The sequence below is a fragment of the Tursiops truncatus genome, chromosome 1 (assembly GCF_011762595.2).
Source record: "Tursiops truncatus isolate mTurTru1 chromosome 1, mTurTru1.mat.Y, whole genome shotgun sequence".
Classification (NCBI taxonomy): domain Eukaryota; kingdom Metazoa; phylum Chordata; class Mammalia; order Artiodactyla; family Delphinidae; genus Tursiops; species Tursiops truncatus.
The window spans coordinates 31,935,924-31,952,411 of NC_047034.1; the positions used below are offsets into that span (position 1 = coordinate 31,935,924).

General features: G+C 39.4%; 1 protein-coding gene across 11 annotated transcripts; it reads left to right on the forward strand.

Moving 5' to 3' along the window:
• Positions 1-238: 238 nt before the first annotated feature.
• Positions 239-15,333, forward strand: TMEM183A (transmembrane protein 183A). 11 transcript variants are annotated; one of them, XR_012330534.1, is made up of 8 exons: positions 239-437; positions 632-721; positions 1,537-1,704; positions 6,512-6,671; positions 7,554-7,734; positions 10,167-10,227; positions 11,491-11,660; positions 11,833-11,968. XR_012330534.1 is itself a non-coding variant. In XM_019918407.3 (8 exons), exons 1-8 carry the CDS (start codon positions 329-331, stop codon positions 13,429-13,431), a joined length of 1,032 nt encoding a protein of 343 aa, XP_019773966.1. In that variant the 5' UTR covers positions 239-328. The 11 variants fall into 11 exon arrangements, 10 of the variants coding, with proteins under 10 accessions (XP_019773966.1, XP_019773967.1, XP_073658013.1 ...); XM_019918407.3 differs by lacking the exon at positions 11,491-11,660 and adding an exon at positions 13,337-13,431 and having other exon boundaries at positions 10,147-10,227; positions 11,841-11,988; XM_019918408.3 differs by lacking the exon at positions 11,491-11,660 and adding an exon at positions 13,337-13,431 and having other exon boundaries at positions 6,515-6,671; positions 10,147-10,227; positions 11,841-11,988.
• The last annotated feature ends 1,155 nt before the right edge of the window (positions 15,334-16,488 follow it).

Sequence of the window (16,488 nt, forward strand, 5' to 3'; positions counted from 1 at the left end):
TAATGTAAACTCAGCTCTAATCAACGGGGTTGTGGGTTTCGGGTCTGAGACACCAAATCACCTTACAAGACGTATGATAAAAAACCCACACTGCCCAGAACGGGCAGCTACCCTTAGGGAACCAGATGCAGGTTGATCCTTAGGCGCTGGGTGATGACGTACTGCCTTAGACCAGGTGGTGATTGGTTTCTGAAGAGGGGGGTTGGCCGCCAGTGCGACGCGGAGCCCTGTCCTAAGCCTCGCGAGAGCTGCGGTCCTGGAGCGGGATGGCCGCGGAGCCGGGCAGAGCTGGCCTTTGGCTCCTGCTTCCCGCTCTCTGGCCTGAAACATGGCCCGGGGTCCTGGCCCGCTAACCCGGCCTCGCCCCGGCACAGTCGCCATGCCCAAGAGAGGAAAGCGACTCAAGTTCCGGGCCCAAGACGCCTGCTCTGGGCGAGGTGGGCGAGGGCGGGGGCGTTGAAAGGCTTGGGGCTGGAAGCAGGGAGGGGGCTGGACAGCACCGAGGCGAGTGCTCGCCTGCCTGCGACGGGAGGGCGGCTGGACTGGGTACTTGGAGTGAGCAGGAAATCTTGGTGGGGAGGAAGCTGAGGAGAGAAGGCCTCCTCCTTTGAGGTTTGGTGCTGTGTTTCAGTGACTGTGGCGGATTATGCCAACTCGGATCCGGCCGTCGTGAGGTCTGGAAGGGTCAAGAAAGCCGTCGCCAATGCTGTTCAGCAGGAAGGTAGGCTTCCGACGAGTCTTTTCAGACTCAGTGAAGAGAGAACTAGGTGCTTTATTTTCCTGGGATTCTGCCTCAGTGTTTTTCTTGCAATCCTTTAGGCATCTTCCTGTAAACATGTTTGCTCTCCTCGATGGTTACTCATATATTCAGGGGAGGGGAAGCATTAGTCAAGAGCAGTAGCAGTTTCTGTAGCAGAAATATTTTATTTCTGTCTTCCCATAAAAAAACAAACAAAAAAAAACCTTTGTGTACTTTTCTTTGGTTTCCACAGCTTTCTTCCTGGTTATTAATCTTATTCCTGTTGTTCACATATATTCTCCACTTAGCTCTGCTGTTTGCTTCTTTGTGTAATAACCTTGAAGTATTCTTTTCCTTTTCTCATGCTTCTCTTACTTTCAAGCTTCTTACTCAGGGGTCCGTGAAGCTTGTGTTTTCATGATATGTACTGTCTCCAGCCCAGGAATAAGGTTAAATTGGGTTTAATTCCTCTCAAACACTGCTCCTCAGAATTTATGCAAATGAAAATAGCATTCACCTTTTGCTTTTACCCTGAAGGGTTTATAGTGGAGAATAATTCACTCCCTTTTTCTTCAGGTCTTAAGCAGTTTCTGCAACTTTGGAGTCAGTTTGCTCATTACTTTCCAATTTTTTGTGTTTAAAATGCTATTTTTTTTTTTTTTAAGATTCTCAGCTTCCTTTAGCAGACTCTCACACAGCTTTTGCTTTTTTTTTCTTTTTTCTTTTCCTTATGGATGCTGATATCCTGCCTAAGCCATGGTACTCTGCCATCTCATTCTCTTCTTATTTTCTTCTAGTAAAATCTCTTTGTGGCTTGGAAGCCTCCCAGGTTCCTGCAGTAGAAGCTTTCTCTGGGGCTGGTGAGCCCTGTGACATCATTGACAGCAGTGATGAGATTGATGCCCAGGAGGAAAGCATCCATGAGAGAACTGCCTCCAGAAAAAAGAAAAGCAAGAGGCACAAAGGTACAGGGCTCGCTCTCTTTTGGATTATTAGTCCTATGTGTGGTGATAACTTGAAGCTGTCACTTTGTCAGTAGCACAAGAGGTGATACCAGTGGAGAACCAGAGTTTGGATCTTTCTAGTGGGACAGGACTTCAATATACCAGGGCTTTCTACTTATATCTAAAGTTGAGAGGAAAGGAGATTGGTAACAGTAGTAGCCATTCATTGAGAACATATCATTATCAGGTAAAATCCATGTAGCAACAGGAAAACAAAAAGCCTTTGCATTTCTGGATTTCTGAATGTGTAAGGAAGCAGAGTTGTGACAAAAATGTTCTCTCTCCCAAATATGTGGATTGTATATAACCAATTTCACTTCAGCGAAAGTTAGATTATTATCGTGGACTTTTAAGTGCTCTGCAATTGTTAATGCCTGCTTTGTGTCTAGTAGGTACTGTAGGAAATAGAGAAATGTGTGATGTTTATGTATTAGTGGCAATAAAACTTACACAAATGAAACAAAGAAAGGTAAACTAATGGTATACAATGTGCCAATGCATCATTCACTGGTTTGCTCCAGACTTAAGGAATCAGACTCTTGGGGTAGAGCCCAGAATTCTTAAAGCTAAAGTGGTTCTGATGATCAGCTAGAGTTAGGAGGAAACTAATGTAATAAATGATATGTGTATTTTTGGTCTCAGATCTCTGAGAACTTTCACCTATACTTGAGAATCAGATGACAGACTTTTGCATATGTTAAAATATATTGAAATAATCAATAAATTAATGAGCTGACTTTGCTTTGAAGTTATACCAATTATTGTCAGTGATACCACTCTTTTCCGGAACCAAGAATGTTAATAGACATTCCTCACACTTCTTTGTTCCTTAATTTCTTGCTTTAAATCCCTGCTCATCATCATCATTGTATTAGATATTTCTCTTGATTTTCCTTTTTGGTGTTGAGCACATTCCACAGAAGAGCTTACAGACTTTAAAAACATCTTTATTGAGATAAAATTCATCTCTTTAAAGTGTACAATGCAGTAGTTTTAGTATGTTCTCAGAGTTTTTTTTTTTTTAACATCTTTATTGGAGTATAATTGCTTTACAATGGTGTGTTAGTTTCTGCTTTATAACAAAGTGAATCAGTTATACATATGTTCCCATATCTCTTCCCTCTTGCGTCTCCCTCCCTCCCACCCTCCCTATCCCACCCCTCTAGGTGGTCACAAAGCACCCGAGCTGATCTCCCTGTGCTATGCGGCTGCTTCCCACTAGCTATCTGTTTTACGTTTGCTAGTGTATATATGTCCATGCCACTCTCTCACTTTGTCACAGCTTACCCTTCCCCCTCCCCACATCCTCAAGTCCATTCTCTAGTAGGTCTGTGTCTTTATTCCCGTCTTACCCCTAGGTTCTTCATGACATCTTTTTTCCCCTTAGATTCCATATATGTTAGCATACAGTATTTGTCTTTCTCTTTCTGACTTACTTCACTCTGAATGACAGACTCTAGGTCCATCCACCTCACTACAAATAACTCAGTTTCGTTACTTTTTATGGCTGAGTAATATTCCATTGTATATATGTGCCACATCATCTTTATCCATTCATCCAATGATGGACACTTAGGTTGCTTCCATCTCCTGGCTATTGTAAATAGAGCTGCAATGAACATTTTGGTACATGACTCTTTTTGAATTATGGTTTTCTCAGGGTATATGCCCAGTAGTGGGATTGCTGGGTCATATGGTAGTTCTATTTGTAGTTTTTTAAGGAATCTCCATACTGTTCTCCATAGTGGCTGTACCAATTCACATTCCCACCAGCAGTGCAAGAGAGTTGTGTAGCCATCAACATGATCTAAGTTTAGAACATTTCTATCAACTCAAATCTATTAGTATCATTCCTCATTCCCTCCCAACACTCTCTCCCACCCATCCCTTCTCCCAGGCAACCACCAATCTACTTTCTGTCCTTATAGATTTGCCTATTCCGGACATTTCATATAAACAAAATCATATAATATGTGGTCTTTTGCATCTGGCTTCTTTGACTTAACATAATGCTTTCAAGGTTCATCCATATTGTAGCATATATCAGTACTTTATTCCTTTTTATTGCTTTTTCTTTGACTGTCATAAATAATGCTACTATGAACACTCATGGACAAGTTTTTGTGTGAACATATATTTTCATTTTTGTCAGGTAGGAGTGAAATTGCTGGATCACATGGTAACTATGTTTAACTTTTTGCGGAACTGCCAAGTTTTTTATGAAGTTTCCATTTTATATTCCCACCAGCAGTGAATGAGAGTTACAGTTTCTCCACATCCTCCTCAACACTTGTTATTGTCTAACTTTTTAAACTATAGGCATTCTAGTTGATGTGAAGTGGTATCTCATGGTTTTGATTTGCATGCTAATGATGTTGAGCATCTTTTATGTGCTTATTGGCCTTTCGTGTATCTTCTTTGGAGAAATGTCTATTCAAATTCTTCACTCATTTTTACATTAGGTTATCTTTATATTACTGAGTTGTAAGAATTCTTATGTATTCAGGAGACCAGTCACTTATCAGATACATGATTTGTGGTTTACAAACTCTTAGCTATAATTCATCTTTTACTTCCTTGCTGCACTTTACCCCCATTAGGGTCCTTCATTCTCATCAAACTGGTCTTTTTTTTCCCCCTCTTTTTTCATTTAGCTTTTTAAAAATGAAACATATACAAAAGAAGAGAGAATAGTGTAATGAATCCAATGTGGCTATTACATAGCTTCAGTTATCAACTCATGGTCACTTTTGTTTCAGCCACTACCCCCTCACCCCCACCTCAACACACACACACCATACACACTTGATTATTTTGAAACAATTTCCAGATATTCCATTTTTATGTCTGTAAATATTCTGGTAGTTATCACCAAAAGATAAATGCTCTTAAAAAAATTATCACATCTAAAAAAGTTAGTAATTTCCTTTTTTTTTAAAAACTACTTTATTATTATTTTTTAAATTTATTTATTTATTTTTGGCTGTGTTGGGTCTTCGTTGCTGCGCGTGGGCTTTCTCTAGTTGCAGCAAGTGGGGGCTATACTTCATTGAGGTGCGCAGGCTTCTCACTGTGGTGGCTTCTCTTGTTGAGGAGCATGGGCTCTAGGCGTGCCAGCTTCAGTAGTTGTGGCACGCGGGTTCGGTAGCTGTGGCTTGTAGGCTGTAGAGCACAGGCTCAGTAGTTGTGGCACACGTGCTTAGTTGCTCTGCGGCATGTGGGATCTTCCCGGACCAGGGCTCAAACCCGTGTGGCCTGTATTGGCAGGTGGATTCTTAACCACTGTGCCACCAAGGAAGCCCAACAATAATTTCTTAATATCATCAAAATCTTGTTAGACTTGTCTCTTTATTGCCCTCACATGTGTTTTGTTTTTTTAAATATCCAGGCTTCATGTTAACTGTTTATTTCACTTGGAATACTTTTCCCCTTAACCTATGAATATCAAATTTTTTGTCCTTCATAACTTATCTCCATGAAGCTTTCCTTTACTGATTCCATTTCCTACGTTTTGAAATTTCTTAATAATTGTGTGTAAAACATTGGCAATTTTTATAATTACTGAGTTTTGTCCCTAAAAACAGAAAAATTTTAATAGTACTCTGCTTTGTGAAAGTCCTCATGGGTCTCAGTGGAGGAAATTCTGATAGTTGTTTGCCTTCTCTTTTAGAGAGAGATTTAATGTGGGAGAAGGGGGCCCCAAATGTGGTAGGCTGAGCCTTAAATGGTTACTGGAGATATCAAGAAGCATAAGAACCAAAAAAGATGATGTTGTTTTAGAAGCATTGGTCTCTGTTATGAAGAACCTAATGCAAGAACCTGATTGAGTCATAGGGCTGCAGGAAGCAGCTAGAAAAGCAGAGGCAGCTTCAGGGAGATAGTTGTAGGGGCTTTTTGCTCAGGAAACAGAAAGAAAAAAGCTGTGTTTTGGATAGCTATATAACTAAGTCTCAATTAAAGATTATGGTTAGCCCAGATTCTGGTATCTCTGTGGAGTGTGAATTTTTATTTGAACCTGACATGTATAGTGGACCTCAGGGTCAAGAGAATTAACCCTAATGAGGTCTGAAGGAGGAAGAGGTGGGGATACATCATCACAGGGTATCCTTGAACACTGGATGCTTGTGGCCAGAATTGTAGATCAAGCTGACAATGAAACAAGAAGAAACCAGAAGACACATATCTAAGGCAATTACTGAGTAATGAAAATACACTGTAACTTACTTGTTTTTTTTAATTTAGTTTGTACTTTGAGGTTTCCTCATACCATCTTAAAATCAGTTTTATTTTTTAAGTGACTGAATTGAAGAAAATGTTTGGTGGATGGGGACTGCAAGGGAAATCAAGGGCAGAATTTATAGTGAAAAGCTGGACTTTGGAGAAAACTGGGTTCTGTTTACCTTGAATATGTGCAACGTTCTGTTTTCTTATAGTAAAATGGACACAATAATATTTTCCTTATTTCCACTGAAAAATTATTATAGTTGAATGATATAATGTATGCAAAGGTACTTTGAAAACTTCAAAATAGTATGTAAATAGTGGTTAAATAAAGGCCTTAAGAACAAGACCTATTCACTTGGGCAACAGGAAACAAAAGTTTTCAGCAGCTAGAATAAGCAGGAAATGATGAGTTTGAGAGGCTTCCTTGGACCTATTTAAACCATTTTCTTAACTGTGCAAGCCCTGGGAGAATTGAAATGATTGGGGATCTTTATATGTGCATATGATAGAAGATCAAAAGTTATAGTTCTTTTTTCTGTTTCAGAAGATCTGGATGGGGCTGGAGGAGAAGAGTATCCCATGGATATTTGGCTCTTACTGGCCTCCTATATCCGTCCTGAGGACATTGTGAATTTTTCCCTGATTTGTAAGAATGCCTGGACTGTCACTTGCACTGCTGCCTTTTGGACCAGGTTGTACCGAAGGTGCGACCACAGAGAGCTCACTGTGTTATCTGTGTAGCTTATTTCTTGTTGTTTTTGATTTGGAGCTACTCTCTGGATGGTGACCTCTTTTCACTTTCTCTACTGCATGCCTGGGCATGAACCTAGCTTTGAATTCCTTGAGCTCCTCTTTAATTTAAAATTGATATTATTAATTCATCTGGTAATTGTCTTCCCTATGGTTACCCACTTTTCTTCAGCGGTTTATCTTAGCTAGAATTTTCAAAAGTTATAGATGCCCATCTGTTTATCTTTGCAACTGGATTTGTTGTTTCTTAGATTTGCTAGTCATCTTGAAGTATCATATAGTCTTTGTAGTTATGCTGCTCTGTGTATAGTTGTAGTGGTGAAGAGGGAGTGAATGATGTGATTAGTAAGAGGGCTGACTTTTGATGCAGGGTTAGAAGTGTAGTGAAGATTGTAAATCGTCAGTAAGAATGTGGTGGAAGGGGATGGTGAGGTATCAGGGAGTAGAGAACTTTCTGAGACATGTGACAAGAGAACTTGGTGGATCTTCCCCAGTGCAGGTTCTTTTTGAGCAGCTGAAGTATATTGTACTGGTATAAAGTCAGAGACTTGCCCCTTTTTTAAAGTGAAATAGTGAGGATTTAAAATTTTTAAATGAATAGAGGAGTGCAGGATTACAAGGTATATTGGGTTTTGCATAGAAGAGACGCAAAAGTAGCTAAGAAGTGAAGGAGATAGCGATTTGTGTGTGTGTATGTGAGAGCACTAGGGACAAACTAACTACTGGCCAGTGGAATAGTATAGTAAAATTTGTACTGAGCCCAGGAGTCCTAGGAGACTGGCCTAGAGCAGAAGAGAGAGGTCACTTATTGGTAGGAGTAATGTGTCATGTTTTAGGCACTACACGCTGGATGCCTCTCTGCCTTTGCGCCTGCGACCAGAGTCAATGGAGAAGCTGCGCTGTCTCCGGGCATGTGTGATCCGATCTCTGTACCATATGTATGAGCCATTTGCTGCTCGAATCTCCAAGAATCCAGCCATTCCAGAAAGCACTCCTAGCACATTAAAGAATTCCAAAGTAAGTGACAATTAGTGTTGGGGTTTAACAAATGGACTCTTGTATAATGGGCCTGTTATCATGGCTTGTTTCCAGCTTCCTTGATGGGGTGGTCTAGGGCCATAAGTACCAGGCTGCTAAGGGGCTAATGTAAACTTTCAGGGCTTATGGGTATCTCTTCTCCAAGACATTCCTGCTGTGCTGGGTTGGCTCATGTTATCTTTACCTTAAAGCTTTCTTGTGCTTTTAGCATATTCCTTATTCTCTTTATTTTAATTTATTTTCATGCCTTATACACTGGGCCACTTTAGATGGTTTAGATGGTTTGATGGTTTGGGCTAGGAAGAACACAACTCAAATGGTAGATGTAAACTATAATTCTTAAAAGGTGCTTTAAATCATGATACAAAGATATAAAACGACTTACTAATTTTCTTTTTCTAATGTGACCTTGACATCTGGATTTCCACTTTCTTGTTAACCTTAAAAGATTCTGGTGTGGACTTCTTCAGCATTTGCAAAGTGCCCACTATTGCCAGGCTCAGGGGTGGGTTGTTTCAGAGACTATAAGGTACTTCCACTCATAGACTTTAGCCCTGTAAAATTCTTACTGTGTTCTAGGCCATTCCTTATATCTTGGAATTTCCCCAGTAGTTTATATTTGTACATTGTATTCAAGGTTCTGGCATACTTCTGATTTGTAAGTAGGTCTATAAGCCTTTGGTCCATTCTCTCCTTTTTTCTGCCATAATGAAATATCTAGTGAACACATCTTTGCCAAGCTAGACTAGTATAGCATATATGATTATTTAGGCAAGTTGATGTCTCGGCCTTTTTCTCATTTAACTAATACTATTGTCTAAATTTTGTATCTTTTGCGTTTGTTAATAATTTTTATTACTCTGTTCCTACCCAAAGTCTGGTGTTCTATAGCACTTCCTATTCTCTTCTGTTTTGTTTTTATGCTTTGGATGTTACATAATGATTCTTTTCCCCTAGTTCAGCTCTAGTGTGATAACATTCTACCTGATACATATTGATTAAAAGGGTACTGTTGATTCAAGATCATCATGGTTCCCCCCAGGGTTGCAAACTGAGGTGGTCAGGGCCATTGGCTGAGCCAATTTAATGTCACACTAGCTGATGGATTTAGGGCAGGATTAGAATGCTGGGTGAGTAGAATTTCATTCCTTCTCCTTGTAATATGAATGGACAGTGTATCATTTCACATTTATAGTTTTTCTCCCCCAAAAAACATTTGATCTTGTCAGGTGAGGTGGGGATCATCCCAAAGCTAACCATGCTAGGGGTGAATCAATTGTTGGGAGCAGAGCAGCATTGGGCAAACTCCTCATGCTTGACACATCCTCGCGGCTCCAGTGCACAATGCAAGTGCTACTGCCTAAATCTAAAATACCCATGTCTTCATATTCTTATAATTGTATATTAAGTTTTTTAAGTGGACTAAAAAAGTGACTTTTAAGTGGCTAAAAGTCAAGGTGGTGATAACTAAGGTCTTAATCCAGACAGGAAGGCTAGGCCACCTGTCTGCTGCTTTTGTACCTGTTGTTAGAGATCTTCTGAAGAGGATGTGGGACCTGCAGTGGCAGGTGTCCCATGCATGGCCTTGCTAGTATAACCACATCGCATGGCATTCAGGAAGTTGCCAGCATGCCTAAGGGAAGTTGTCCCATGTTCCTGGACTCCACCTTTTCGTATTTGATTCTCCCTCTCTCTCTTTTCAGTAGCATAGCTTGTGTGGGACACTGGAGCCGTTGTGTTGGCAGCAGAAGTGTTTGCCCCTTAAAGCCAAGCCCATTATTTTTGATGGAACAGCAGGACCTACAGGGCATGTCTGAAGGGCAGGACAGCTGGCACGGCGGACGACCCACCCCTTATCCCCTGGGAGGTACTTAACTTCTTGTGTTAACCCTAGCTGTAGCCTGACTTTCCTTGAGGGGCTTACTCTAGACTGAATTCAGCTCACCTCTGTAGTTTCCATACCGGCTGTCTGCTCCCAGAAGGTCCTGAGTGGTTTGCTCCTATTACGTACAGGGCTGGCTGTCTCTGCCTGCCTTATGGCTTTGTTATCATCTTGTCTGGTGGCTACTGGCTGCCCTTATATTTTAATATAGAGGAGTGGCCTGCTGAATCAGATAATGCCCCAGTCTCTAGAGACCATGTTTCTGTCTTTAAAGATGAGAACAATAGGGGTTGACCTCAATAGCATCTGAGGTTGACTTATATTGGTACCTCTTCTCTTTACTGAATAGCCTTGGGATTGTCTCTTTTCATGTTGCACCAGTGTCAAATTGTAGTGGTGGTGCGGGGGAGGTGGGGGTTTCTATCCGTGCCAAAGTAAAAATCTCAGCATTGGGACCGTGGCTGGCTTTAGAGCTAGCAAATAGAAAGGTTATTTTTATTTTCTTACAGTGCTTACTTTTCTGGTGCAGAAAGATTGTTGGGAACAGACAGGAGCCAATGTGGGAATTCAACTTCAAGTTCAAAAAGCAGGTGTGTGCTTTTATCATCTCTTTGCTTTTCAGGTAATATATTACTCTAATTTTACTAGACATAAAATTGCCTCATTAAAATCAGATAATACACATTAAAACATATAATGTCATAAAAATAAAAGAAAACTGTTTTCTATGAAAGAGGCACAAAGATTTAATAGCTTAATGCAAAGAGTAAACCTTGAGTGGATCCTGGATTAATGAACAAAGAGCAATAAAAGACATTTTTGGTACAATTAAAGAAATTTGAGTATGCCCTGGATATTAGATTATATGAAATTATTGTTAATTTTCTTAGGTGTGATAATGTTACTGAGGTTATATATGTATCTTTATTCATGTTGAATAAGGGTGGAATGCCAGTGTTACTTTCAAATGGCTTTGCCTCCCCTACCCCAAGAGTTCATGTGTTTTTTTCTTAATATGTGAATATATATAAAATGAGAGGTGAGGGAGAGAGAAAACAAACGTGGCAAAATATCCAGTGGTAAAGGGTATACAGGAGTTTATTGCATGGTTTTGTTAACTTTTCTATATATTTGAAGACTTTAAAAGTGGGGAAAGGGAAAAACTTGTTATAACAATGTACTGAGGTTATTTGACTAAGAATTTTTTTGTTTTTCAAAGCAAATGTATTTGTAAACAACAATACTTCATATGGTTTTATATCTGAGGCAGTTTGGGCAAGCCATGGGGAGAGGGACTGCCAAGAGTCTATTTATAAGAAGAGTAGATACTATTGCACCTTTATCTCTGCCTTTTTCTTGGACTGTACCTGAGATCTTGGCTACAGTGAGGATCTGTTCTGCATGTCTTTACTTCTTGTCCTCAGCAGCCTCATTTCCTCCATCTGTCTCCCATACTTAGTATCTCACTGAGGTGACACATTACAAATAGAATTACAGTTATCCCTCACTTGATGACAAGTGTGTTCCAGATAAGTTTGTATTTAAAGTAAATCATATTTTTACATTGATTTTTCAAAAACACGGTTCTAGGGATGAATTTTGGCTCTGATCATTTGCTTTTAATAAGATGTCCACAATCTATGATATCCATTAGATGTTGGTAGAAAGTCCACCATAGCACCTTTTTGGGAGGGAACTGAGGGGCAATCTTTACAGTGTATACAAGCTAAGACCAGAGCTGCTGCAGGAAAGTGAATGCTAAGATTTCCTCTAGCTCTGAGAGTTGTGACTCTTGTTTTATGATGCCTGGAATTAGATGACCACTTCTGCTTCCATCCCTTTTTGTGCAGCAGATGTTCTTTGGAGTCTGACAAGTCACAAGGAATTTGTGATCTCTCAAACATTGGAGGGCCTCTGATAGAGCTATAAGTTTCCATGTCTTGCCAGATGGTAGGAAACACCATCTAAATGAAGCACCCACTATCACATTTCTCATCCAAATGTGTTTCCATGTCTTTCAAAGGTCAGATTTTCCTTGATCTGTATAGAAACTGATAATGTATATTAAAGAGAGAAGAGATAACAGAAAAATGGATCTCAGCAGCTTTAGTTAAGCCATACCATTTTCATTGGTGGAGTCTTAGAGCCATAAACATTTCCTCTAACCCATTAGAGTAATTCTTAATTCTCTTCAGTCCCCTAGATTAAAGAGCAAGTGTATGGGAGGATTGCAGCCTCCCATTCAGTACGAAGATGTTCATACCAACCCAGACCAGGACTGCTGCCTACTGCAGGTCACCACCCTCAATTTCATCTTTATTCCAATTGTCATGGGAATGATATTTACCCTGGTAAGTGGAGACAGGATGTCATCCTCAGCTCTTTCATAGACTCACTATACTTAGGGTTTGAAAGAAATTTGTAAATTTAACCATTGAGGAAGAAATCTTTCAAGAATAATTTTAAACAAAATCTGAAAGCAGACTTGTATACTAGGAATAGACATATTTGTGAAGTTAATTATGTCTGAGAATATTTTACTTCTGTTTCCTTCTCTATAGTGAACAGAATGTTTTTGCATCTCCTGTGTAGTGTTCATTAATGTTTGAGAAACATTATCCTGTTAAGGTTAACGATGAAGCTTATACATGAACACTGTATGTCAGGACCTGAGGCATGCATGTGGTATCATATATGGAATATTAAAATGTAGGGTTACCAGCTCTGTCTTTTGTGTGATGCTCTGACTATTCAAGGTTTAGCTAAGAATTAGATTTTAGCTAAGAATTAGATTAGTAAACAACAAATATGCTTCTGGTGTATTTTCCATGTTTTTAACATTTTTAACTGGATTGGCAACTGGAGAGTTCATGTAATTTATCTTCTCTGTATTTTAAGCTTATGTTCAGAGATGTTTCCCCCTCCACATTGAAAATAGCTTTATTCTTTTTTTAATGGTAAAATAAATAATTCATACTTCATGTGAAGAATTTAAATAATACATAAACACATTGAGAACAGTGAAGGTGACTTAGACTTCCACTATCCTATAACTGCAGTTAACTTTTGGGGAACTGTTCTTTAATGTATCTGTTAATATATATTCAATACATGTATACACCCACTCTCTTAAATAATTTTGTATAATTGAGATTATGTCATATATCTGTTTTTATTGTAGGCATCTCTCATTAAGCCACATTAATGACTTATTTATATACTTATTATACTCCATATACTTCCTACTCTTAGAATTCTATACAGATTTACGTATACATAAACATTTAGAGATTTTGTGGTTTATTTTCCAAAACAGTGTGATCAGATCAGTTTCATGCATCTTGCTTAATTTGCTCAATAATATCTCATCAGAATCCCTTCAAGTCATCTCTTATAGCTCTAATCCAATTTTTTTAAATTGTCATTAAGGTAGTCTATGTGCATGTGTCCTAATTTGTTCAGCCATTGGAGAGGCTTTCTTTAGCACAGTTTAAATATATGAAGCTAAGAAAAACTTATAAAAATCACCCTTAATTTTTAATATCTTTGCAAAAAAAGATAGTATAGTGCTGTTGGTATAACTTAGAGATTATTTTGTGGCCTAGTTCATGTCAGTTTTCTAGATTGTCTCATTTTAGAGTGAGTCATAGGAAAACAAGGTTGTTTAATTTGAGTACTGAATTTATTTTTCCCTCCCAGTTTACTATCAATGTGAGCACGGACATGCGGCATCACCGAGTGAGACTGGTGTTCCAAGATTCTCCTGTCCATGGAGGTCGGAAACTGCGCAGTGAACAGGGTGTGCAAGTCATCCTGGACCCAGTGCACAGCATTCGACTTTTTGACTGGTGGCATCCTCAGTATCCATTCTCCCTGAGAGCATAGATACTGCTTCCCATCACTGAGGGCAGCCCTGAGTTAGGCCAGTCCATTTGTAATCAGATTCCATTTTGGAAGGGGCAGCTGATTGTATATCTGGTCAGTAAGGCACATGCTCTTCAGGTTTCTGGGGCTCCTTCTAGGGGAAGGAGAAGGATTGAATCAGGAGTAAAAACATTATGATTTATAAACATATTTTAATGTAAAATTTTGCATTTGAAAGGTGAAACCTGGCCCTATTTTCTGTGTTAAACCCCATTTGGTGCTACTGAGTTTGTTCTTTATTCTTTTATCCCAGCCAGAGTGGATGATCTCGCTTTAGGGGAAAATTAAACTCTTAAATCTCCAAACAAGGAAATTTCAGCATTCCCTTATGGATCAGAGTAACCTTAGAGGCTTAAAATTGTTGCTACTGTTGCTTCCAATTTAGCTGCCCCTCAAATTCAAGTGAATATTTCCTCTTCTCCCTTTACCCCTCTCTAGAAATAAAGCAGGTGACAGGGTTTTCATAAACTTATGAGATTGACTTGTGTATCTTTCTTTAAAAATATTTGTCGCATAAATATTTTTTTGCCAGTTTTGGATTTTAGGTATTTTTTTTTTGCATGAAGCTGATAGTAATGATAATGATTTTGTGCTACACTAGGAACTTTTCGTATCTCTAGTTCTCACAATCCTGCAAGGTAGGTGATACTATTCCCATTCTCTGGCTGAAAAAGCTGAATCAGTGACTTAAACAAGGCCATACTATCCAATAAGTGGCAGAGCCAGAATTCTGACCCAGGTCCTTTTGCTGTGCCACAATTAAAAAGGTCAGTCTCAGTATTCTTGTGGTAGATGGTGGCACAGGGGAGTAGGCAGAGTGTACATAGATAGAAAGAGTAAAAGGGTGAGTAAAAAGTTGATTGTGGTATACCTTATCCCTAATCAGCCTAAAAGTTATATAAGATTGATGAAAGAATCTTTTAAATATGTGTTTCCAAGTAAAATGTAAAACAAATCAAGACAGTTATTGCAGGAAGTATAGTGATATTTTCATTGAATTGTTAGAAGGGCATTTATTATGAAGGTTCATTAAAAAATTGCATTCTCATATTAAAACCAGACTCCTGCACTATAAGAATTTAGTGACTCCTTTGCTCTGCTCTGCCCTGTGCTGCCTATGAGAGCTTGGCCTTTTATCCCTGCAGAAATGCTCATGTCCTCTTGGTGAGAGGACTTGGTATAGCTTGTGTACTCTGAGAAGAGGATCATGTTTTTGTTTTGTTTCTGCTAACAAGATAAGTTTGCTGCTTGTCTCCTCCCACCTGCCCCCCACCCAAATTAGCTAGGGAGCTGGATATTAGCTACAGGTGGCATTACGACCATATTCTTTAAACATGAAAATCTCATGGGGGTAGTTATTATCATGAGCTTGACTGCTAAATTAGTGTGTTGTTTTTTCCTTACCATTCCCTACCCCCTGCTATTTAAAGAATATTCTTAGGAAGCCCCTGCTTAATACAGCTGCTAACAGCTAACCTTACCCTGCACTGAGGGTGGTACTAAAGCTGTTCACACAGAAAGTGAGCCTGGGTCAGTGAAAACCAGAATTTGGGCAGTTAAATGATAAAAACAAAAAACCCCTGAACAATATGCACCATCTCTACATTCAGAAGTTGCCTCTTTGAGGCAAGAGGAGAGAAGCACACAGTCCCTAGTTCCCTGAATTAAAGATGCCATGGAGCAGAAGGGAGTTGTCCTGGTGGATTTTGTGTCCCCCATTTAGGAGTTAACTTTTAGAAGGGGAGTGAAATAAATTTGGCTTAATAATTGTGTTCTGACTGATCTTCCTAGTTTTTGTATGAAACTCCATGGTATGATGATATTGCCTCAGCTGTTCTCTTAGTATAATATTGACAAACACTTGGTAAAGTATGTTATCAAAGGTTGTCATGGCTTCAGCCTTCCCTCTGCACTGACTGAGTTGCCTTTTCTAGGATGATTCCTGATTCATTAGTGAAAGGATATGAAGTGTCTCAGGGATTTCCTTTTGATGAGAACCTGAAACTACCTGGAGAAGAGTTGGAACTTTCTGAACTGCTTTTGTAAAAACTGCTTTGTACTTGTCACTTCCTTAAATATGTACCTTGATTTTGCTCTAAGGGTCAGACAAACAAAATACTTAGCTTCATTTCTTACCCCTCAAATAAATCGGAATTACTCAGATTTTCCTGCCTTCTACCAAAGATACAAGGAAACTAAGCCAAAAGGTGGATATATTGCGGGAAAGAAAAATATTAATTAATTAATGGTTATATGTGCCACTGATCTCAACTACAGCATTTGTTGCTGATATAGAACATGTGTGTGTATAAGTCTGTACACATGGCATGTATATAAAAATCTCTCACACTTGGAGCAGTGTGTACTGGGTATTGTAAAGGATTGAGTAGGCACTGTGATGATACTTCACAAACCAGATGGGAAAGATGCATTAATAGCCACCGGTGACAGGGTAAGGAGCAATTCAAGAAAATGTACAGATTTAACCAAAATTTGTCAGGAATTTTGGCATTGAGACTGTCTTCATACTATGTATATATAATAGACAAACATTTCATTTTATAGTAAGTGTTAGCACAGCCAAATACCTGAATTCAGGCAAGCGACACAATTCACTGAAGTGCACCCTAGGGAAATGTATCTGGATTAGGTTTCTCCACTTAAAAAATGGGTACAACCAGAGTAAAAGTAGTAGATGGGCGCAAGAGAAAGGTGACGAACCATTGGCAAACAATCACAAGGCCAGTACTGAGGCCAATTTAGAGAGCAGGTGGTTAGAGACAAAGGTAAGTTCAAAGGGATATGTGCTGCACCTCACTGGGAAGGAGGCAGGACTCCGCTGGGCTCTGAAACTTTACTGGCGTTGGGTAAAAACCTCAGCTCTCCGCCACCTTGTAAGGGACTCTCCAGGCAGCACCAAGATGGCG